At 40.1% G+C, this 24,356-nt stretch overlaps 1 protein-coding gene across 2 annotated transcripts in view; it reads left to right on the top strand.

Annotated features, from left to right (window-relative positions):
• MACROD2 (mono-ADP ribosylhydrolase 2) overlaps nucleotides 1-24,356 on the top strand; it is an 809,651-nt gene that overhangs the window by 460,311 nt on the left and 324,984 nt on the right. For both annotated transcript variants that reach the window (XM_072330921.1, XM_072330922.1), the window contains exon 6: nucleotides 998-1,119. In XM_072330921.1, the coding sequence (XP_072187022.1) occupies nucleotides 998-1,119 (122 nt within the window). The remainder of the gene's footprint in view (nucleotides 1-997; nucleotides 1,120-24,356) is intronic.

The following is a 24,356-nucleotide window of genomic DNA, read 5'->3' as shown; positions in this document are numbered from 1 at the left end:
AATAGAACCTAACCAAAATGGTGCCTGAACTGGAAGCATTCCCTTTGTGTGGAAACGTTACGAAAATGGTGCTGCTGCTTATTGCTGCTGTGTTGTAGGAGGTGACAAAAGGGTGGGAGGAAAGGGTGTACCTGCCACCATATCGTGCTGCAGCGCCTTTGCACACACTGTTGAAGAATGATGTCTGAGAAGTACGTGTGCTTGCTACTTAGCAAACGTGGGGGGGAGGAAAATATGAATTTTTCATGACACCTTTTACTTTGCTAGGATTCTCTTTACCATGTTTTACTCCAGGCTTTTTTACTTCATTTTTCATTTTGCACTCTGAAGACGCTGATTGATTGCTGCATCTGATTTCAGTGTATCTGGAGGCATCGTACCTGAGCTGCTCCCTGATTGTGCTTTCTCTTTTTGTTCATTAAACTTTTTCAGGCAGAATAAGGTATTATTGTTTTATTGTGCAGCGTCTCCACCTGGTTTGGTGCGAAAGAAAAGCACATTCCTGGAATAACTAACGCATTCTTAGATCATAACTTTACTCCTCATCAAATAGCTGCTGAGAAAAGGCATTGAGTATTAGGCAAAAAATGAAGCTTGTTTATCACCACCTACGCTCTGAGCTTTTGCAGAGAGCTTTCCCTATGAGTAGACTGTGGAAGCATAAGAGCAACTGTTTCAGATGTGTAGTCCATCCCACATGTGGTTTGTGGCGAACATATAGCGAGCACTTAGTGTGCATTTTTCTCATTCTTCCTTTAACCTAAAAGCAGTCCTGCTTCAAAATTTAGCCTTTATGGTTTCTCACTTTTATATAACTTCCACAGATATTACATGTTCATCAGTTGTAAATGTTATCTGAGAACAATATTCCTTTTTGTCTAGATACAATGCCAAAAAGGATTGATTTTTCCATTGTAGTAGTTTTGTGGATTCATGAAATAAGTAATGAACTACTTTAGGAACTGCAATTATTATTATTATTTTCCATTTCTTGCAGATGTGATCCATACAGTTGGGCCGATAGCAAGAGGGCATCTCACTGATACTCATAGAGAAAACTTGGCGAGTTGCTATAAATCCTCTCTGAAACTGGCGAAAGAAAACAGCGTCAGATCACTTGTAAGTACTGTGTGAGAACCCAATTTGAATAATTGTTTCCTTGCTCTAGCATAATTATTGATACAACAAAACTCCAGAAGTAGTTCTTGATGCACGTAATATGAAAAGGTAGGCATTTGCCCAAATAAAGTTGCTAGACAAAGAAAAAGGCAGAAATGACTTTAGCTGGGCCCTATGGATGTGATGGAGGAGGAAAGTGGCACAGTCCTTGCATGGTCCCCATGCCACAGTGTGCAGCCTCAGCCTCTCCATGGCACATGCAGGGGATGTCTGTGCAGTTGTGGGTGCACAGCTGGCCATGAGCTCTGGCCAACCTTTATTTGGGTGAAATAAAATCACCACGCAGATAGGAGTTCAATGAGATATAAATCTTCATAGTTGTGCCATTGTGAACGACCAGGGATCTGGCTTTAGCTATCGTCATTTTATCTTGTGATGATAATGGATTGTTTTGCTCTTACCTAACGAGGAAGGTTGTAAGGAAGCCATTTCTCAATTAGTGACCAGCTAGGGAAAGTTTAACATTGTTATGGCAGAATCTGGGAAGAAGACAGAGTCTGGTAGAGGAAGTCAAACCAACGTTATTCAAAGGACAAAAATGAAAGAAAAATGAGAAAATATTGTTTCTTTAACTGTTTCAAATATAGTATAATTGTTTACCATGGCTTCGTAGAACATTTCTTAGCAAAAAATTAGCTGTAAATTAATCCAACTTTGAAGTACCACAGGCAGATAAATGCTTTTATCCTTATGCTAATTCCCTCCCCTAGTTCTACAGCTAATTCTCCATTTGTTAGGGAATTTATAGTGATGTGGACTTTATGAGGTGGATTTTTGAATAGTTAAAAGTACTCCTTAGCTAAATGGGCTTTGCTGTTATAATGTATTCAGTCTGTATGCAATTATTGGAGTGATGTACAGCTTATTTCATAAAGACCAGATTTAACCAGAAAGGAAGATTCTGTCATTCTATATATTCATCTAATATTGATCTAGTGATATGGGGTTTTGATTTTTCTCTTGTGGTGCAAATACCAGACACTCAAGTTCAGATTACTTGTGCACAAGGAATATTATCTCGCAAAGCATCGTTAGGTTAATTTAACTGAACTCTACTATCTTTCAAATCCACTGCTGAGAGTGGATTATAAATCACATTTTTATACCAATCCAATCCGGCGAGGATTTGAGTTGTTACAGATCTAGGACTGCTTAATTCACTTTAAAATGATTTAAGCTGTTTGCTGTAGGGGTGCTGGATTAATTCGCTTGTTCGTCCAAAGGGCAGGTGGTTGCTGTGTATGGAGGGGCACACTGAAGGCACACACTTAGACACTCGGGACAGTATTCCTTTCAGCAGTCGTTACTCTTTTGTTCTGTAGGATGGAGTCATTCTTTTTCCCTGTCCACAGCTGTTTACTCTCCAGCTCTGCAGCCTGGATTCTGTAGCTCCAACCATAGTGGCTGAAGTTTTCATTCTGGGTAGCCATCCATTCCCTAAGCATGTAAAGGAGAATGAATTTATCACATGAGCGGGACTTTGCACTTTTTTGTTGTTGTTTTTGAGCAGGGGGGCATGGAAGATGCAGGACTTCTAGGCTCAGTTATGTGTGGCATACTGAGACAAAATGGGTAAATACGGTGCCATTTTTTCCTGGAGTGAACTGTGCTTTTCACACCTTTCCTGCTAATAACGTCCTCTCTGTCCTTGCCAAATTTTGTCCAGTGAGTCTTTTTTGTCATTATCCAGCCACTAAAGAGGTGTCACCAAATAGCAGTTAACAGACTACAATTTATATTTTACTTTTAATACTGTGCACATAAATTAGAAGTGAAGGCAACCTCCAAGGATGCTTTGAACTCTTCTCCAGGACTGTTTATACATCTTTATATATTTATACATGCAGAGGCATTAATGTCCAGTTGTGATTCTCATCATTGGAGGCAGTTATGTTTTGGTGCTGTTGTACCTATGTACAACATTGTTCCTGTCTTTGGGCAATTATGTACTGCTTGTGGGCCATTCACTAGCAATGCGCGTATCTGTAGTGCTTCAGTAATGCGTGGACGTTCTAGGTGGTAGCTGTGTATGCGAATGAAATAACAAAGATGTGTTCTGCTTGTGGGTTTTGTTCATTGAACAAAAAACAGCTTGGTATTCTAGGAGGAAAAAATGACCACGAGAGAAACTATCCATGGATGATTTCCTGGCTGGTTAGGAGCTGTTGACTCTGCACCTGTTCCAGATAAAAACAAACAACAAAAAAACCATCACCCAGAATGGCAGGACACAGCTGCACAAGCTGAGCGGGAGCCAAGAGCCATTCATTCATACCAGCACTAAGAAGCTTAGCAAAGCAATATAGATTTTAAAGTCCACATGACTGATTGTGAACTGTTCTGAAAAGCCTCAAGTCTAGTGATTTCAGCAATGCTTTGGGGAGTGAAGGCTACTTGAAGGTCTACCCTAATGAACAAATCAAGCCTGGAGCAAAATAAGATGTATAATTCATTCAATTAAGGAGCAGTAGATTAGTGCAAGTCAGAAGAGAAGAATACAAAGTGCAATTGGGTTTTACAAGATCCAATATAGTAGAAGTAGTTGGTAGGGAAAGGAAATGGAGGAAAAAAGAAAAACAGTACAGAACCCTACAGATTTTTAGTGCCTGTAGAGAGCGCAGAAGTACTTATGACTCAAATAAGCAACATAAAAATGTGGACAGGATTGTGGCAACAGATATATTTGCAATAGGGAACTGAGGGGTGAAATAGGTGGTTGCTCACAGAAAATAGGGAAGAGAAGATCAGCAGTGCTCACTGATGGCAAATACTGGTTGCTTCTTAGAATGAAATGTCCATGTGTAGGTAAGAGGAAACTAAACGTCTTTGAAATACATACTGAGTAAAACCAGTATGCTTTTGACATAAGTAGGTATTGGTTACAGCAATTCCTGGTAAGCTAAAAGAATTAGCTAAACCTGAGTGCCTTGCAGCTGTAGCAAGTGGAGAAGGAAGGGAGAAGATAATGTGGATGTTCTGCTTATCTTAGAAACAGAAAAAAACTGCAAGTCGCAAAAGACATGCAAAAATAGTAAAAACAAACAAAAACCCACAAAACAAAACCCTATTCAAATTGTTCTGAATGTGAATCATGTCATAGGATTTACAATTGCTGGAGGCATTATGAATGAGAAGTTGTGATGAATGGCAATGTATCAAGTTGGACAGAAGTGTGCAAGGTGACTCAGGGTGCACCGCTAAGCACAGTTTAATTTAACATCTTTATTAATGATTTTTGAAGAGTACATAAACAGCTCATTAATTACATTTACAAATGATGCTACATAAGGCAGCGTTGCAAACACTAGAAAAGGACAGAGATATATGATGACAATTGATTACAGAGAGTGCAAATAGAACCTCATCTAGCATCCTCTACAGCACCAGAAGGAAGACTGCCTTCACTTCAGTGCAAGATAGGTCAGGACCAGAGCTGACAGCTACAGAGGAACATGGAATAGGAAAAGTCATAGCATATGGTGGGGAAGAATAACCCAGTTCACAGACAGGCAAAGAGAGAAGAGTACTGGAAAACTAGCTTAATGAGGAAATGATCTTGAATAATAAGCCTCAAATTAGATACACTTAGAGTGAATTGTTTCGTTTCGCTATTATATATGATTATTGAGCTGCCTACAGAGAAATGATGGATGCCACAGATGTGGTCATTTTTGTTCCAAAACAGTTTGGGGAGAGCTGGAATAAGGTAATGAGAAGCTCAAAACTAACTTGTATGTGTGAGTATATGTGTATTTACATCTGAGGAAGAGATCCTTACCATGAGCTTGATATTCTTTACAAATTGTTAAATGCACTGTTATAGTTGAGGGGAGAGAGAAGAATCTCATTGTATGCGTGACAAAATGACAGCTAACTGGTGTAGCTGATGCTCATTTGTGTTGTTTGCATCCAAGATTTCCAGGCGTGGATCAGAGCACTTCTGTTAACTCTTGGGGGAGTGCTGAAATCTCTTCTGAAATTGTTGGTATCTGCATTAAAAAGAAAACAACAACCTGTGATGGGTAAAAGCAGAAATGAGATGAGGGAATAAAATGAAATGCCAATGTGATTGCCAAAGTTCATAACTCACCAGCAGTCCAGCCATGGGCAAGAATTTGCATAGCCATTATGGCAGAGGAGCATCAGGATCAAATTTGATCGTCCATGGAATTGTTGAGAGAGAAATCAAGCAGCCCCTGACATTTGTCTCCTACCTCTTTTATGTTCCGTGTGATATTTCCAGTCTCACATCAGCTATTTTTAGTCTCTATTAGGTCAGCTATTCCGTCTAGCTTTTTGGTTACCAAAGTGTTTGTACTCATTATCTGCTAGTCCCAAAAACATGCATTGCTTTTGTAGCTGTGCCCGCTGCAGGATACTTGTGCTGTTGTCTGACTGTTTATGTGCTCTTTGGCAATAGATGAACCCTTTGTGCTGGATGAGTCTATCATATATACAGTCCCCTGGTGAAGGGGATACTTACTGCATTGTTTCTGTGTAGCTCCACTTAAGTTGTTATGATTTAGTGGGGAAAAATTAGTTAAGGTCCTACAAGGGGTTTATTTTAGAAATAAATGGTTAGCATGTATGCAAATTGCATTATAAATATAAAGAATAATATCTTCTTATTGTTAGTCTATCTAACACGTTACTCTCAGATGCTGTCCTGCATCAATTATATCTCCGCTGTCTGATTCACTGGGAAGATGTTACAGGCACCAAATCTTCACTGAAATTAGCAAAGGCAAAAATATTCCAGTAGATGACATTTCCATTGCTTGTTTCTGTTTTCTAAGTAGAAATCTTGCAGGCCAATTAACTGCTGGCTTATTGGGCAGACCAGGGGAGCTGTAATTGCTGTCCTCAAGGATTAAATTGGCCTGATGTTTACACATTGTTTGAGATTACTTACTTGATGTGTTCTGACTTTGCTGGAGGACCTCCTGCTCTGCTGAGTTTTGCATATGCTGTTTCAAAGCCATTCAGTATCCTGGAACTGTTATTTACATGGAGCTCTACCACCCTCCCCCCACATACTTTAATTCAGGCTTGGCTTGTGGTCAGAAAACTTCACTTGAGGTTGATGGAAGCTGTAGTTGGACAGATGAAAAATGAAACAATGCTGTGGATTATTGAGGTTGGGATCAGCCAAAATGGCTCAGCACGTTTGTAGAAAAAGGCAGTGCTGGTCCTCATCAGAAGTCAGGAGGCTTCCTTTGCGCCAGTGCAAAAACAGAGGAACTGTGCTGTGGGCTGCAGCTCTACAGAACTGGGACCGGCAGTGCAATTTTCAGGATCGCTTCCTGTTGGCGGGGGTGAACTGTAAAGTTTTAACTAGGAGTTAGACTGCACTCTTTGGCCTCTTCCTAAGGGGAGAGTTATGGCTAGCATGGGAGCGAGAGGAAATCCTCAAGGAACGCGACTTCACGAGCTGCCAGAAGAGACCTGCTTGCCACCAGCAAGTACGTTGACAGGGTTAAATACCAAATACAGATGTTTTCCTATTAGATCCCTAGAGTCAAACTGGGAAGAGTTCAGCATTGCCAGAGTTCAGCCTTGCTAGATTAGTGTGCTCTTGTGTGAAAGAAAAACAATAAACAACCACCAAAGCCCCCAAAAGTTTCCCGTTCTCTTTGCACTAATATGTTTGTACAGAAGCACAACCTATTTATTATTCAGAAGATTGCACAAAATATATATAAAGAAAGGTTCGTGCCGCTTATCATTTATAGCACTGCAAAAATAACCAAACTGCCTTTTAATTACTTTACGTGTTTGTCCCCATCTGTAATCAAGGATTTTTAAATACTTTGCAGTTATGAGGTAATAATCTTGGTATCTGTGTTTACTGCTGCAAGGAAGTTGTCCTTCTGGTAAGGGCGCACTGTATCTTTGAGCTTCCTTTCAATGGAGACGCGCAGCCACCATAATGTCAAAATCTTTTATCATAATCAATAGGCTTAAACTTCTAACAGCTGTTCTGAACCTTGAGGATTCTCAGCCCTTCTTTCTGTAAACTATAAAAGTAACCAAATAGGAATTGTACTTGAATTGTTAGAAGGTACTTGGAATGGTGTGCTATAAAGTACCAGTGTAATAGACTGTTTTACAGCATTTTCTGTACCCGTCTTCTATCAGGATGCAGAGTTATGTTTTAGGGTCAAGTTTTGTCTTTTTTATTATAAAAAAACTTGCCTTCTGCTTGGTGTGTTACCGTGGCAATAAGTTAAGTTTGAAATTCCTCTGGTTGATTTTATTCTGTCTGTTTTTTCTGATATAGTGAGGCTGCTCCTAAAGTAATGCCTCTTGAGTCATTATGTTGGCCTACAAAGTCTGAGGGGGTTGTTGGTGGAATGGGAGCGGAAGCTGAACCTTCCCATCAATATCCCATTCAATTTTGTTGCTGTGTAATGGATGGCAATGGAGGTGCAGGTTTTTGAAAGCTAGACATACAGACTCTTTGTCACGACAGGTAGAAATGCGTCACTAATGGAGGTCACTATGTTGAAAATAGTGTTTTGTAGCTGAGAATTTTTTACGTGAAATAGTGTTATTGTTTTATTCGTATCTGTTGTAATTCCTATGGAATTTAGTAGGAGGCATTACTTCTGGAATGGCCTATGTGGATTCATACCCATTAATCAGAAGAGCTGTTTTGGTGGAAAACTTCTGCAGCCTCATAAATTCACTTCTTTTTTTTTTTTTTAAGCACTTGTTTAACTTGTAAGCCACAATAAGACTAATCCTGTTTTCAAACAGCTTAGACCTCCTCTTCATTTTTTTTTTTTTTATTTACTTTTTTCTTCTCTTAGGTAGTTTTTTTTCTGTTAATATCTTAAATAATTGAAGCTGCTGCATTGATTTCAAACTGGCCATAATAACCAATTCTGCTTTATACGTCTGCATCAGTTCAGGGTGTTGTGATCTTCTCTTCTGAATGTAGGAATCCCTACAGCTGGTTGTAGTTAAGTCCAAGTGAATCTGCTGTCAGTTGTTCCGTGTTCTCCCAAAGATTTGTACTGAAATGATCTGGACAGATTTGATAAACAGGATTGTGATCAATAAGGATTTCACTAAATGAGATGGAATTCAGTTCATTAAGATCAAGTGTAATTTCTCACACCTAAACAAGAAATACTTATTCAGCTAAGGAAGGTTATGGATTGAGCATAGCCGTAGGCATAGGTTCCTCAGAAAATAAACTTGCTTTGTGGCTTGTTATGTGTTGCTTGTGGGCAATGCTGTGGGGAAAACCAAGAGAGGAGCAGCTGTTGTGTGAGACTTCAATGAGTGAGACTTAGTAGCGCCTCTACATGCTATACAGTGGTAAACTGGACTGGTGTACCTAGCTTTTTCAGCAGGGGTGATTATGCAGCTGGGAAAAAAAGGCATCAAAAATAGCAAAAGAATGAATAGAATAGACTTCTAGAGAATAGAAGTCTAAAGGTGAGAAGACAGGTTTAAAAAAAGAATGCATAAAACACTATGGGAAAGTATAAAAGTTAATGATTATCTGTCTACAGATAGGAGAAGAAGTAACAGTCTGACTTATAGGAATGGAGTTTTAGGTTGGACGTTGAGTAATTGTAAAGCACTGGCAAAGTTGTTTAAGGAAGTTGTGGCTGTAATGAAGAATAAGCCGGAAAAATATATTCCCCAAGGAGTCTGAACTTTGAAGGGATTAATCAAAGATTCCTTGCAGTCTTGCATGACTTCTAGTAGAGCTGAGTCATGCCAAATGCATGCACCAGCGTTGGGGTTGCTATCACATGCAACTGTGTCCTTGGGTCTGAGATGGGAAAAGGACTGATGATTTGAAGTCATCCCTGGGGTTTGAAGAGTGACTTATCATGTTCTAGATGTCTTGGATTCTAGATGGGTCAAAGTAAAGAACTGCATCTCGGTGCATGTTGATGCCCTCTAACTACGTCCCATCTTCGCTGGTAAATAGAAAGGAGTCAGACCAGTATCTTCATAAGTGTTCTACTTACAACCTACATAAATGATCTGTGATCATCCAAGCATCTTGTAGAGTAGCATGTCCAGCTGTGCTGAAGGTCTGCTGCTCTAAAAAAAATGTCTGTGCTGGAGATCTTTTAGTATTTATTTATACCCAAGTTCTTAATGTATTAAGCACTGTTAAACAGCAAAAGAATGAGCTCCAGCAGCAGGGCTGTTGCTGCCTCACGGAAATCAACAGATAGAATCTGGCTGTACAATGCAGAACAAGATGGGTCAGTTTATGTTGTAAATCAGCAGAATTCCTTTAAAACAGTTGGATTTAATGCTCTTGTATTAGTGTTGTTCTGTTCACACAGTTGCACAGTTTTTTTGTTTGTTTGTTTCCTTGCCAGTTTGTTTCTTCTGTCTTGATACTGAGTTGCTGGGAATGGCTTTCCTGTTGAGATAAATGCCTTTGATTTATGCAGCTCCTGCTATCTGGCGACCCTTTCTGCTCACCATGGAGTCTTTTCTACAGACACCAAGAAGATAACTAGCTTAGGGTGTGCATATAGTGCATGTAATAACATTGAGGCTTGCGTACACTTTGTTGAAAAATAATACACTTAAATATTGCTTCTACCATTATACAGTTGGTTATACGTTCAGTATACATTTCCTCAGAGAAAGCAGACTTGTTTTGTTTCAGCACTGCTTTAATAAGACGGCTGTGTTATGAGGAAGTCATGATAGTCCATTTTGTTGTTCTCTGATGATGTAGCTGCTATAATGTGGTGATTTTGTGATGGAGGAGAGGGGGAAAAGTTCTTTCTGTTTGGTTTAATGAAACACTGAATACACATCTCAAACTGAACTTGAGGAATAAAAAGAAAATGGCTTGTCAAGGAATACATTTTATAGGTTTGCATCTGTCATGGGTTTAAACCGTGATAATTCACCCTTCACCCTGTGGAAATCTTGCACTTAAAGGATTGGAACTTTCTAGAAATGTGGCTATGTGCTTGATAATGACCTGTCTCATTAAGGAAGGACGAAGTACAAATCTGTTAGGCAATGAACCAAGATGCTAGATTCCAGAGACAGCTCATAAAACCTGGGGATTGCTGGAAAGCATACATCATGAGGTGCGGGAAAGATAATTTATGTTTGTCCAGAGGAAATTGTACTGGGAAATCTTCATTTTGATTGAAAAGGGGGGGAGGGGGAAAGAAAAAGAGTAATAAAGTAGAAAAGAGGGATACTTCTTTGCATGCAGATCTCAGCTGTCTGGAATCATGAAGCTTGAATAGCATGTTCTTATGATGGAGATTCATGGACAAAGTTGATGGTGTGTAAGACGTCCTAATGAAGCCCATAGCTGTGGCCATCAGATGTACAAAGCTCCTTTTTTTCTTTCTTTTTTTCCTCCTCTCCACTGACACCTTTCCCATCACCTCGTTTGCAGTCTGTAGGCTTCTTCATAGGGCTCATCTTTGCCGCAAAAGGACATTGTAAAGGTGTAATCCCTGTTAAAACTCATGGGATTCACAGAAAGAGCAGTAATACAAACATATAGTTGCAACAGCGTCAAATTCTTTGGACTGGACCGCAATGACACACCAGCAGGAATGCAGGGGAAATAAAAATCACTTATTCTCAGGCTTTCCTGCTGCAGGTACCTTCTGTGCTTCCTACACGTCTGAGGGGGTACCTGGCAAGTAGTGACTAGTGACTTGCCTCTCAACTTAATGACGAGGAAAAGAATGTGTGATGGTGCGTTTTAGCACTGCGTGGTGTTCATAAGGTTCCTGTCACTTGGCGTTTTTCATCTGGTAACTTTGAGACTCTTCTGTCCAGGCCATGTGTTGTTTTATTTAAGCATTGCTTTCACTCCTCTGTACAAAGAGAACAATAATGTAATATTTCTATCAGCTTATTACCCCAAAGTCGGTCTGTTTTTTCAAATGGCATATTAAAACAAAAGATTATTTGGAACATGATGATGTTTGCATTGCTTATATAAAGCAAAGAACTGAAAAATTAAAAGTGGGAATCATTTTCTCTATCAGCTGAGAGATACTTACCAAGGTTAAAGTATTATATAAAAGTGTAATGTCTGTTAGAAATCAAAATACAAATATACTGGGAATTAGATTTAAAAAATAAATTAATAAACAGAAGGGGCATTCTTTCATCAGCCTTATTTGCCAAGTCATTAAATGTGTTTTCTCCATATGGCTAATACTCACTTGGAGCTACATGTGTTGTACAGAAATGATATATAACTTCTTAGCTACCTATAAAGAAATAACTACAATCAGCAGTTGGCTGCAGAAATTATAGCCTTACCTGGGAGTTTTTTAACTAGTTGTGATGATGTTACTTTTTAAAGACTTTGTGGTGTAAAACCAATGCAATTTGAATAATCTTAAGTGAAGCAATAAGCCTGATACATCATACTGTATTCTGATGGGGCATCTATGTGTATAATTGTTCTCACCCAAGTGTGAATTACATGAAGTCCATATTGAAGTGACCAGTTTAAATAGCCTTATTTTATTTAGTTTAATTTCAAATCTGAGTTATCAAATCTTGGTGATGCCAGCCTGCCAATTAGGGTTTCATGCTTACGTCATGAAAGCAAATGAAACCATTTCAACTCAATTTTTTTGAGTTATCACACCCTTCAGAACTTTCTCTTACATATACTATGAGGGTAAATCCTTGTTTAAATCTCTGCCTGCATCTATTGCACACAACTGTGCATTTCCAGAAGTGAAGCAGACATGGTATGAAAGTAAATAACCTGGCAAGCAATGTGATTTAAACAAAAAGCGTGGATGGTGTTGGGGCAGAGTTATCCCTTATTGTCTTCTATTAGAACATTTTATCTTGCTACTGTGCTTTCATTCATATGGTGCAGATCTTTCAGGCATGGCTGTTTGTTTCCTGCAAAGAAAAGGAAAGCTCCAAGCCCAACAAGTTTTCACATTTAGCACTTGTTATTACTTTTTTGAGGGATCATCCCTTCCTGAGTATGGCAGAGACAGCCACGCTTTGTGTGCATCATTTTACAGCCGTAGTTCTGATGGGTCTGGTCCTCCCAGCTTATAAGCAGGTAATGCTGTTCTAATGCAGCCTCTTTGCACTCTGTATTTTCTGTCCTTTCTAAGTCCTTTCCTGAGCAGCTTTGCCAACTGAATCACTGCATATCACTCTTTTGTTTCTTGAAATCAAAGATGCAGAGATGCAGAGTGTTTCTACTCACAGACATTCCTGTTTGACCTTTTCTTATCTATTCTTCCATTCTCAAATACTCCAGGACAAAGTTCGGCAACAAGGACAAGCTCAAGACAAATATAAGTCTTCAAACAGGCAATTTTTCTTTCTTCCTGCTGAATTAATGTCTCCCTTGCTTTCTAATTCCTTTGTTTACTTACTGTGGTACCATGTTTGCTTTCTTTAACAGACTGTGTTCGAAACATCATATTATTTCTTACTGCAGTCTTGAATCATTGTGTGTGTTATTGCCTGTAGCTTTGTTCCTTTTAAGTATTTACATGCTGCCCTTCTTTGATCCCTCACAATGTGTTTCATAACGTTAAATTCTGTACGATATTTATTTATCCATTTCCCTAATCTCTCTCCATCTCCCCTTTGTTCTGTATTTTCACATATTCTCATTATTACTCGTTTAATCCTTGACAGAATTACCAAGGGGCTTTGACAGTCAGAAATGCTGAGTTTGAACCGGAGCGCTGTGTTATATAGAAGGTGTATCCAATCCTGACTAAAACAGCGGATGCATAAAAATTTTCTTATTTATCTCATGCTATTTTTTTCTTCTTGATCTCAGCACAGAGATGTCAATGGAGGCATAAAAGCTGATTTTTTTAATGCAATATTTAATACCCCAATGTTTATAATTAAACGATTTAGGACATGCAGCTCCTTCTGTTCTTAAGAAAGCAAGCAAGCCTATAGTATTATATCTAGATATAAAAAGGAAAAAAAAAATGCTAAAAAAACATAAAAAAATAGGACTCATAAAAATAAATTGTTTCATTAGATCACCAACATTTTGGCAGCCTAATATATTACTGCAAGGTAGCAATGCTGTCTGATGTGAGTTCATTCAAATACCTGAAGCTGCGATGTGAAAGGATGTACATAGGTTGCTCCAACAGTAATGTCCCATTTATTTCCATGGAAACTACAACAAATACAAAGAACACAGAAACACTATTTGATAGAGCAAATTCTCAGCAGCAAAGCAGTGTTTTTTAACAGTCACCACCATTAGCTGTGCGTTTTCACTAGCAGTGAACAAGAACCTGCATTCCAGGCTCATTAAATTCTGCTCCAGTGGAGGTGACCACTGTCACCACTGCTGAAATGTACCACCCTCCCCTCACTCTGCTCACATCCACTGTTTGATCTCTGTAATTGTTCAGCAAGCGTCAATGAATGTTAATGGATATGTTGGCAACAACATGTAATGGGATGTTGGTGAGAAGGGTGGTCAGCCTCTACTGTTATCCCACCAACGTCCGCCTCTGATGCTGTGAGCCAGTGCAATGACATAGGAGGCATTACTTTTGGAGCAGCCCTCATATATCAATTGTGTTTCATTTCAGCACTTCCCCTTTAGAAGCTATTGATGTTCATGACAGGTGCTGCTGCTGGTGGTGACTGCAGTAGATGCTAGGGCCAAGGCACTGGGTAAATTTACTGATGCTGAACCCAATCACCTGCTGCGCTGCTGACTTGAATTTATCTTGCTAACAATCACTGTTTTTTGTTAAAAAAAAATAACAAACAACCCAAGAGCTGCTGGTGCTGTTCATCACCATTTGCTGTGCATACTTCCATTGGTATGTTGTTCCTTAATCTACAGTTGTGTTGTTGTTTTGAAAGGGAATGGGGGTCTATTTTACCTTTTCGTCATGAATTTGGCCCAAGTAGCAGTTGTTTTTTGGAAGGCCTAGTGTAACATTTTCATCCTTACTTGAAGATGTCTAGAGGCAAAAGAAATAACTTGTGACTGTACTTTCTCTACCTGTTCTGAGAATGACTGTCTGATTTTTTGATAACCACTTAAGTGTAAGAAAGCAATCTGAGACGAATGTGTTTCTGCATGGCTTGCAGCGCTCCTGTTTCTCCTACCACCTGCTATAAATTCAGGTGCAGATGTCGTTGGGACTCCAGAGGTAGCATGTTTCAACTGGATAGGAAAGCTCACGGAGCTGTTCCAGAGTGGTGGTGGTTGATTCCAGCTGTGAAACCCGCCTGTTCACCCTTTATATTTGAGAACCCAAACCAAAAGGAGCTCTGTCGTAGCTGCGCCACCTGAGCTGTGTCGCCTGGATGTGTTAGCGTGATTTATCATCCTCCCTTTCCATTGCATTGCAGCTGTACTTTAAGTAAATGAGACCATTTTTCTCCATTATCTCCTTGTTAAGAAAACCAGCCCTTGCATTTTTCCTGAGTGTAGGACTTCTTTGGATAAATATACGACGCATCACTTTACACAGTGACATTCTGCTGGATCCCTTGTACGTAGCCCTGCCAGAGGAGGGAGAGCTGAGGTGGTTATACAAGAGAAATGCATGCACCTTGTATGTCTTTATGAGGTAGTCTGGGGAGAATAATTAAATGCTGCACAGGTGTTGGGGAAGTTTTAGTTATATGATAGGCTCTAAAGAAAGGCTGTGGGGTATAAAATACAAAGTTGAATTCTCACTAGTACTGAAATAACAACCTGGACTTAACAAAGGTATTTCCAGCCAAATAAAACATTGGATAGTTTAAGCAGATTATTTTTTTTTTAGTTAAAGATAACTCCATTGTCCTTATTTTGACTTGGGGACGGTACATATTTCAGCTGTGACATCCAAAGCAGAATAGCAAGCAGGCAGGAACACTCAGGAGTGGATGCAACATAAGAGTCGTTTGGGAAGAGCTTAAAAAGATAAGTTTGAAAGACCCAAGGCAAGTCTCAAATGGTATGTATGCTTGTGGAGGGTTGATTGCAAGCAGATGCTCAGTTCTTCTAAGGTACAGTGGGGTGTGTGGTCTGTGCTGGGGAGGCTGGAGACTTCCTAGGAGCTAATTTGATGCATTGGCTGTGTGATGGTATGTATGGTTATGGGTGTGCAGGTGGTAGTGCTTAATTAAACTGCCCCTAGGAAAGAGCTGCTTGGTGCTTCATGTTTTTCATCTTGCGATGTGCTGGAAGCAAGGCCCATGGGGAGGTGAGTCAGTAGTGAGGCTGTCACTATGCTTGAGATGCTTCCATGTCTTGTCTTAGAGTGTGCTGGTCTGCAAAGGGGATAGATTTGGTTACAGAGAAATGGCTGCTGACCATGATTAAGTGCTTCTCCAATAATTAGTAAGCACTAATGGTGCTATTAATATCCTAAGGTCTTGCTGTTAGCAGGAGAAACTACTTTGAACTGAAAAAAAGATATATTAATATATGTCTAGGCTTTTCTCCCAAATTGGTCATTGGAAACCCCTTGAACTCTTCTTTTTCTTTAGAAGGTCCGGGAAATCCTCATGTAAATCCTGTGGTTTCTGTGGGCGTCAAGGAAAGTGGTGTCCTGCAGATTAGATTGAGGGCCGGTGTGCTACGTTTGTGTCAAGTGATAGTGTTAATTCTGGAATAAGAATGAATTTTTGTCAGTAAGATTTCTAACGCCTGAAATCTGTAGGGAAAACGTGCACATGTAGTGAGCCAGTTTGCTATTATTTCCTAGCTTCTTCTAGCATGATTATAGTGTGTTAAGTTCTTTCAGAATACATTGTTTTGATATATTGCATAAATAAATCAAACCCCTTCAATGCAGCGGGCTCTCTTAATGGTGAAGAGCAGGCTTGCAGCTATATGCTAACCTCTTCTGAGATACTATCAGGAGAAGTAAAAGCTTTCAAGGGCTCTTGAACACAATGGAAATGTTTGTTTTCTCAGAAACAAAACTATGAAATTGCTTGACTGACTTCCAAATAGACTTGATGGCATGTGTGGTTTTTTCCTAGTTGTCATGGATGGAAGTTTGGACTATGCCAAAGGGATTGGAATTGGGCTCCCACGTTGTGTGTCTGGAGTAAATCTTTGAGCGTGGTTATAAACTCTTTCAACAAAATGTCCTCAGTTGGCATAATGACAGCAATCAATAATTAATTAATGAATCAAGTCACAGATTGGAGAAGGAAAAGCTCCATAAAGGTTCTGGTACATCACGCATCAGCAACTTAATGTCAGAAAACAGCATCAGTGAAAATGATCAGAGCTGAGTCAGTGTTCCGTGGTAGGAAAAAAAATAGCATCAAAATCCGAAGTTTCTGCGAAAAGATTTCTGAGGTGTTTTGTACATTTTTATTTTGAATGTGACAGGAGCCATTGTGTACTTGGGGTTTCACTGCAGAAGTGCTCAGCTGTTGCTGCGAGCCATTTAACTGTGCTTATTGCAGCTGAGGGTCCTCACTTCCAATCAGTTCAATGTAACAAAACTGATTAAAGGCTTAAGGAAAGTAATAATTTAAAAGACAAAAATGCTGGCATACTTTGAAATCTAATAGGCAGTTTTAGCTGTAAGCAGCAGTGATAGACAAAGCCACAGTAGTGAAGGACTTGCTGATAATTAGATATGTACTGAGGGCAAATGCAGGAATAACTCTGCCTTAGCTGGCATGGTACTCAGTCTCCAGAGAAGCGCTGGACTCAGATTCCAGAGCCACAAACTGCAGCAGGTAATACAGAGAACAGAGAGAGCAAAGACTGACTTTGTTTGCTTTATTTTGCTTGCCTTTTAACATTAAGGTTTGAACATTTTTCCTTGCTGAAATAACACATACATTTGGTTGACATGCCAGTGTGTGAGAGCTTTATGGAGGAAGCAATGTCTTGGTGTTCTGCCTAACTGAGAGAGTGCAAAAGCTTTGGCACACTGAGCTTTTGAGAGAGCAGTCCTGCAGTCAGGTCCAGCTTGGAAAAGGGCAAACTAAAAGGGACAGGAACTGATGTCCAAAGGGACTCTGATTATGGGATCACTGGTGGACCAGAAGTGAATGCTAATAAAGAAAATATTAGGTTATCAGATTAGCTAAATGATCTAGTTGCAGAAGGTGGTTTGAATCTCTGTACCTTAGATAGCAAATGTTGGATGTCTGTCTGTCTGTCTTGATAAAACTCGAGCTTGGATAGTCTGGGAGAAGCCCTGGGAGGTGAGCTGGAGGTTGCAGCCTCTATGAGGAGGGCTGGAATGAGTCACTAGTAGAAGAAAGGCTAAGATGAGCAGCTGAGTAAAACAATGGGTCTCTGACAGGAAGGGGGAAAAAGTCAGCTGTGCTTGGTCAGGTGAAGATTCTCATGCTACTACTTGAAGAATTATTTTTTCCTTTGGAAGAGCAGGTGGGCTGGCGTGGACAGAAGTGGGCTGGGACATCAGGGGAGGAGGCTCCAGGTTTGGTAGCAGTGGGGTGCCTTTGGAAGCCCTGTGTGCTGTGCAGGGGGCTGTGATTCACTTACATACCTCCCCACATAATGCATGGCTGTTGGGGAACAGGTACTGCTGAATCCTGATTACTCACTTTCCAGCTGTTACTGAACTTGTGTGGGCTGGAGAAGTGTGCAAGTCTGCAGGGATGCGTGTAAAAATAGTAGGGACTGTCAATGGAAATCATAACCTGACTCATTAATGCAGCCTTCATAGCAGTGGGAAGGAAATGGTAACTTTTCTGTGGTACAGCCAGCTTCAATAATTAGCCATGTTGTCACGTTGTCAGTGCTGTACCGGTATTTTTACAGTAGCTAAAGATGAGTTGTTCTTAGGCAGCTCATTGCTCCCTGCTAGAAACCTGCACTTTGGTCCATGTGGAGATGCGAAATGAACCAGCTAGGAGAAAATCCCAGACTTCTCCAAAGAGATGTATAGGAAAAGCCTGAACTGATAGGATAGCACACACAGAGGGTCAACTGGTGCATGCTGAAAAGCTGTATCTTGCAGCACAAACACTTCACCAAGTGTTGCTCATGCAAACCTGGCGCTGCCCAATGTAGGGGCATGGCCAACCTCCCAGTCTATAGGCTGGCACACTCAGCTCACTCCTCAGCCTGCTGCTGGGGCCCACGGAGCACTCACTGCTGCTACCTCGTTCCCCTGCTGCCCTTTTTTCTTATAGCCAACAGAAGGTTGAAGGAGAGATCACAGATGCATTAGAAGTGTTCTATTGTAAGATGCTTTAATGTATCTTCCGTGCTTTCTCAACAGACACGGATTACCATGCTTTTTGTTGTTGCCATTACACAGATAGTGTTAGAAACCATGATAGTTTTGAGAAGTCTTAATGCTACCCATGTCAAGGTAATGTGAGCGCAGTAGCTCAGCCTAACGGATTTTTAATTAGGGTTGTTGATTTTCTTTTTGCATTGTTACCCAGATAAACAGAACAAATGGAGAAAGTCTAATTGATTTACCTTGCTCAATTTATCTGAATGTTTTTGATAACATTTGACATCATTTTATTCAACTTGATGGAGAAAGGGGAGCGATGGAATGCTTTGTTCTTCCCACTGTGTTATTTTTGGCAAGTGTCTGGGGTGCATTTAGATAAACTACGGAGCTAAGTCTGAAGAAGAAAGACCTAAATATCCAGTGAATTACTCCTATTTGCATTGAGAAATTAACTGTAATTAGCATTCAAGTTTTAATGATATTGTATTTGTGAAGCTGATAAGACCTCTGGGAGCGTGGTTGCAAGGAACTTCTATTGTTTACTATATGCAAATCTATCCACTTAGCTTTAATTAGAGGTTGAAACCTGGAGCAATTATCAGCAGTTGCTTTAGTATTAATGAGCTTGACGGAGCTGTCCATCACATTGTTTTATATGATTGAGAATTATAATATCGAATCCCAGTTGGTTCGCTGTTCAAAGAGCTTGCAGCCTTCATTGAACACACAACTATTTCATTTAGTGTGCTGTGCATTTTGTTAGCTCCAGTCATCGGAGAGAACGAAATCCTTATAAATTTCTATAGCTGCTATTTTCGGCCTTGTGATGGGAGATTATATGAGGGAATTTCTTTTAAAGCTTACATTGCCAGTGAAATTCGTAAAATAAATGTTCAAAGAGAGGCTATATGGTTGCAATATAAAATTCGGTTGCTTGACGTCTGAATAATATAGTTTACAATAAGCGCTGACTGATGAATTTCCACACAAAATTAGCTGACGTCTCTTCCTATGTAATGGCACTGGAGTGTTTCCATTCATCTGCTGTTTTTAGCAAGGGACAACAAGAGGGATGTAAGGGAAAGAGAGAAAAAGCATATAATGCCTAGCCCCTTAAGTGGTTTTATTTCACACTCACGGTAATGGAAACTCTAAGCCCTGGTTACTTCTGTTGCAGCTCTTTTATGTTCTTTTAGAAGAAGCAGCTTTTGTGTTGAAGAAATAAAAAATATCCATGGAAGATCTATATAGAGAGGGGGAAAAAAGTTAGAAAATGTTGCTTGATGTTAGTACTCAGTGAATACTGCGTAAAGTTCTCTATTTTTGGACTGCTGCTTTGTGAAATTACTCTCCCTTTCATGGGCCTTTGAAGGATTAGAATAGATACAGAGATGTATAAACAAAATGGTTGCTTTATATTTGTGTGGCTTCATTGCAGTTTGATAGGCAACACAATGTTTTAGCCACGTCTTGTTTTCTGGCAGGTAAAGCTGAAAGGAAAGGGCTGCTGGCATCGTTGGTGTATCTTGACATTCCTTAGGACGTGAGAAACTTGGTAGCACTGTGTGGTAATATGGCACCATTGACACTACAGGGCTCTGGGCTTGAAGGCTGCATTGGTCTTGTGTGAGAGTGTACCAGGGGGTGTGGTGTTCCAGCAGGGATGGAAGGCTGGGACATTGTTAGAGGGATGGGTTGGTGATCAGACTTTGGTGACCTTAGAGATCTTTTCCAACTTTGATGACTCTGCAAAGGCAAGCACTAGGGGGACTGTGACAGCAGGAGAGGGAATGTCTTTCTTGGGGTCCTGCCCTGCACCTGGGACCGGAGCTTGGTTCCTGGTGTGGTGGGGCAGTGTCCGTGCAGCAAGATGGGCCCACCTCCTGCTATGGATGGGATGACCTCATGTCCTTGTGCTGCACAGAGCTGCTGCCGCTGGCCAGACAGTGCCTGGTGAAGTGTGGGGAGCTGCAGGGATAGCACTGAAAAGCAAGCCTTGTTTCTCACTGGGAGGACAGCCGTAGAAAGTTTTAGAAGGCTAAATAACAATGCATGTTCTAGATCAGTATCTTTGACAGCTAAATACTGCAGGGAGAATAACACACCAAGTCCCGCTGTTTGTAATTCAAACTAAGCCAGCTTTAGCTAGGTGGAGCACAGCTATGAATCAGATATGCAGCACCAGCACCAATTTATTCCTTCAGGAAAACCCAACCTGTAAGCCACGTGCTTTTCAGTGAAACCATGCTTTTTAATTTATTTTCTAGGTGAGCAGAGTGAGGTTAAGGGACTAACGCTCTATCATGTAGGCAATCAATTGGTTGTTCTGTTGGTGTGCTGTGCGATTGCGTGGTGTTGAAAGCGTATCATACAGTGATGTTCACCATTATTTCATCTTCAGAGAAAGGCTTGGTAGGCATCATCAGGTTAGTAATCAGGCTGGCTGATTAGAAGCTCTTATTGCTGTCTCTCAACCCATCACCTCTCCCCTTGTGGCCTGTGAGTCATTGTCTCACCTGCCTGTGGTGGGGCCAGGTTTGGCACGAAGGTGTGTAATAGTGATCTATACTTCACATAGTGCTGGTAATTTGATTTAAGCAACAGACCACACAGACTGTTAAAGAATAAATGACAGCAAATAAGTTCCCTACGTGCGTCCCATTTGAGCTGTCCTTTAGCAGTTTCTTATTAAACAGTGAAAATGGGATCTGCTTTCCCCCCCTACTCCCTGGCATTAGAGGAAACTCAAAAATTGCTGTGTATGTTGCCCTATTCATGCTTTGCATTCTGTTAACTTTATTATAATGGCATATGCATTTTTTCCTACCTAAGTGACACACAAAGATCATTCTTCAAAGGTTTTTGTTCTTTTTCTCCCCCGTGCTTTTCAGCAAAGAAGCTGTGATTTAGTCTGGCCCTAATTCACTCAAAAGGTTATGTGTGGTTAGGAGGAGAGATTTCTCTGTCATATTTCTCAATACTGCAAAGCTTTTTAACTGTCTTTGGCATGCTGACCATTTAACGTTTATTATATATCAACTTTTGTGTAGCAGATCTTATAGTAATACATATTTAACAGTTATTGTCTTTATGGCTCCTCTTAGTCATTATGTTTATAAAGATAAAAGAGCCATAAATTGCCAGTGAATCAAAACCAATGTTAAGCTATATTTACGCATCTAGTCAGGCAGTGTTTCTGTTGTTGTTTAGGGCTCTTGAGCTTGTTAATGTCCCATTACTCTTTTATATTTACAGCCATTCATCAGCAGCAGCTTTGTTACAGTTTTGCAAATAAGCAGCACAGTTAACATTTCTAAAAGCCTCTCTCCAGCAGTGTGTTTTGCTGGGGCAGTTGGTTTGTTTTCGTCTTTGACCTGTTTGATTTGTGCTTGTGAAGCCTGGGTGGCAGGAATGAGGGAGGAGGGAGCTTTGAGTGTTTGGTGTGGTATGTTTTATTGTATTTGGAAATTGTAAATGAGCTTAACGTTAACATTTCCCCGAGGAAAGATTTTGCCCTCTCCCTGGTGAGATGTGAACCTTATCAACCAATAACCATACTGAACACAGCAGATAAGGCTTGGAGGTAGGGGCTGTATTTGCTAGGGTGCCGTAGTAATTCTGGAAGGTGATGTTTGTCCTGGATTTAACTCTCCGGTTTGATTACATCAGATCTCTTCTGTGCTTGCCTAAGTGGCAGCTTTGATAATTTCCATAGCAAACAGCCCAAAGTCACTGTGACTTGTCCCTGTGTGTCGCTTCCAGTGAGGACAATCTCATCGAGGCTCATGTTTATTATTTAGCAGAGAGGGAGATGGGACCATGTGGCTGCTATAGAGCAGCTTTGATCTTCTTTCCCACTTCCTAACAACAGTGCGCAGTGGTAATTACCGTTCATTTTAAAACATATTAGAGAGGTAGGGTAATAAGTGAAAAGGGAATTTTGAGTCATATTCAGTGTCGATGAATGCATTATTAACTCCCAGTGATTTTGCAGGCACTATTTCTGCCAGATGAGCCTGAATGAGCTGTGCTTGCCAGATCAACTCTTTAAGGAATGCTGTTTTCTACACGCAAGGAGTGGTTCCAGTCAGGTCTGCTTATAAATCCCAACCTGGGACACCGGGCATCTGCTGAGGCTGACGGGATGCTGTGTTATGTTATCCTAGCTCTGGTGCCGTTGTCTATAGCAAGACCAAAAATCCTGTTAGAAAACAGTCTGTTTGATTGGTGCAGCCTTGGCTGTCTGCATCATGGAAGGGCAGTCAGCTTTGCAGAAGTATCCAGGTATGCACCAATACAAATGAGAGGAGGCTGTGGGCCTTCTCAAGATCTTACAGCCTGCCCTATAGAGTGCAGTACTTGTTTCCTTTGTCTTGTGGTAGTGAAACTTGAACAAGGGGTTTGCATCTCACTGTGCCTCCCTTGACATCAAAGTGTTATCATATGCCAGCCAGTGTTATAATTTTAAAACGGGAAGGTTTGAACTTTTACAATAAAAACAAGTTTTAAAAATCTGTCCAACTCCTACGTCCGCATCTTTTTTATTATTATTATTTGAGAGTATTTAGACTTTTAGCCAAATTCCATGCTTAGTAAAGGTTTTAATGGAATTTCTGAGCTCATAAATAGTAACACAGCTAAGCGATCATTTTTAATAATCCACTGGCGGTATTGCTTAGCAAGAAAAGTGTACATCTCAAAATGACTTCAGCAGAAAACTAATCAAGCTTAGTCACACTCTATGAGTGACTAACTTCGGCCTAGCAATTCTGCTTGATTTCTCACATACTATAAGAAATGCAGTTTTGTGGTTTCATGGAAGATTATCAAAACTAATAGCTTTTCAGAAGCTCTGCTGTTAAAGAATGTGATAGGATTTCCATGATCTTTTTTTATTTCATTTCTTTCCTGAACAATATTGCAGGGTTAACTCTGTATTTCTTTCTTCCGTTTAGTTTTGATGGCTGCAGCTTCCTAATATGCTATAGTTATCATTCTTGGGATGTCTGTTTGGATGTGGTGAAGGGAAAAATGACAGCCAGTCAAAACACCCATGTGATGCGGTGGAGTCTTTGTTCTGATTACATTACAGAGTGGAATCTCAGATTCGCAATTTGAAAGTTGTGTGCCATAAAATTGAAAGCAAGAAAAGAGTTTCCTGAGCAAACAAATAATGTAGCAGCAACTGCAAAAAGATAACTGTAAACTGTTTCCTGTGTTATCTTTAAAATGCTGGCTTGCTTCTCTTCAGGGAAACCAACAAAAAGTCTACTCCTAAGAGATGGTTTTTAATCAGATCAGTTACTTGTCTCAATGTTTCTAAGAGATCTTTCCTTGCTCCTAAGCATTTTCTTGTATATCTTGCTATAAAATATTTGGGGAACAGGTCAGCGTAAAGAAAATGTACTTAATATTAGAGTTAAGCCAAAGAATTGCTCTAACATCTTCATCTTTTCACAGTCAGAATACTGCTAAAGACATAGATTTGGTGTTTTCTGAAAGCTTAGCTATTTCTGTTCAAGTTTCTCTTTTGAAACATTGCTTCTTTTCAGGATTCACTTGCAGATCAGTTCTCCCAGGAGAAGACAATGTTATTTTCACAGCACATACAGTTGGACTTAACTTTTTTCTTAAGCATGAAGGAAATTAATGTTGTTTAAATACTTCCTTCTCCATCTTTTAGTTTTCTTCTACTGGGTATTTACAACTATGATTAAGTACCTCACTCGTTTGCCATGTTTTTGTTTTGCTTTCAGTTCATTTCTTGCATCTCAGCCTTAGTGCTGATGCCTGCAATCTAACAGTGGACATCCATTGGTTTTAAAATAGAGTGGCTTCAGAAAGGGGGGAAAAAACAGTTTTGCAGCTCCTGCAATTAGAACTCGGTATATTTGTTGTGTAATTACCTTCTGTTTCAAGTTGGCAGCAGGAATGTTGCTTTTGTATATTCCTTATTTTGGTAAGAAATAATAAGGGTGCTGGGGCACCCTGGAACTCAGC

The sequence above is a fragment of the Excalfactoria chinensis genome, chromosome 3, assembly GCF_039878825.1.
Source record: "Excalfactoria chinensis isolate bCotChi1 chromosome 3, bCotChi1.hap2, whole genome shotgun sequence".
NCBI lineage: Eukaryota > Metazoa > Chordata > Aves > Galliformes > Phasianidae > Excalfactoria > Excalfactoria chinensis.
The sequence above is the reverse complement of the archived record's forward strand: the minus strand, read 5'-3'. Positions and strand labels throughout refer to the sequence as shown.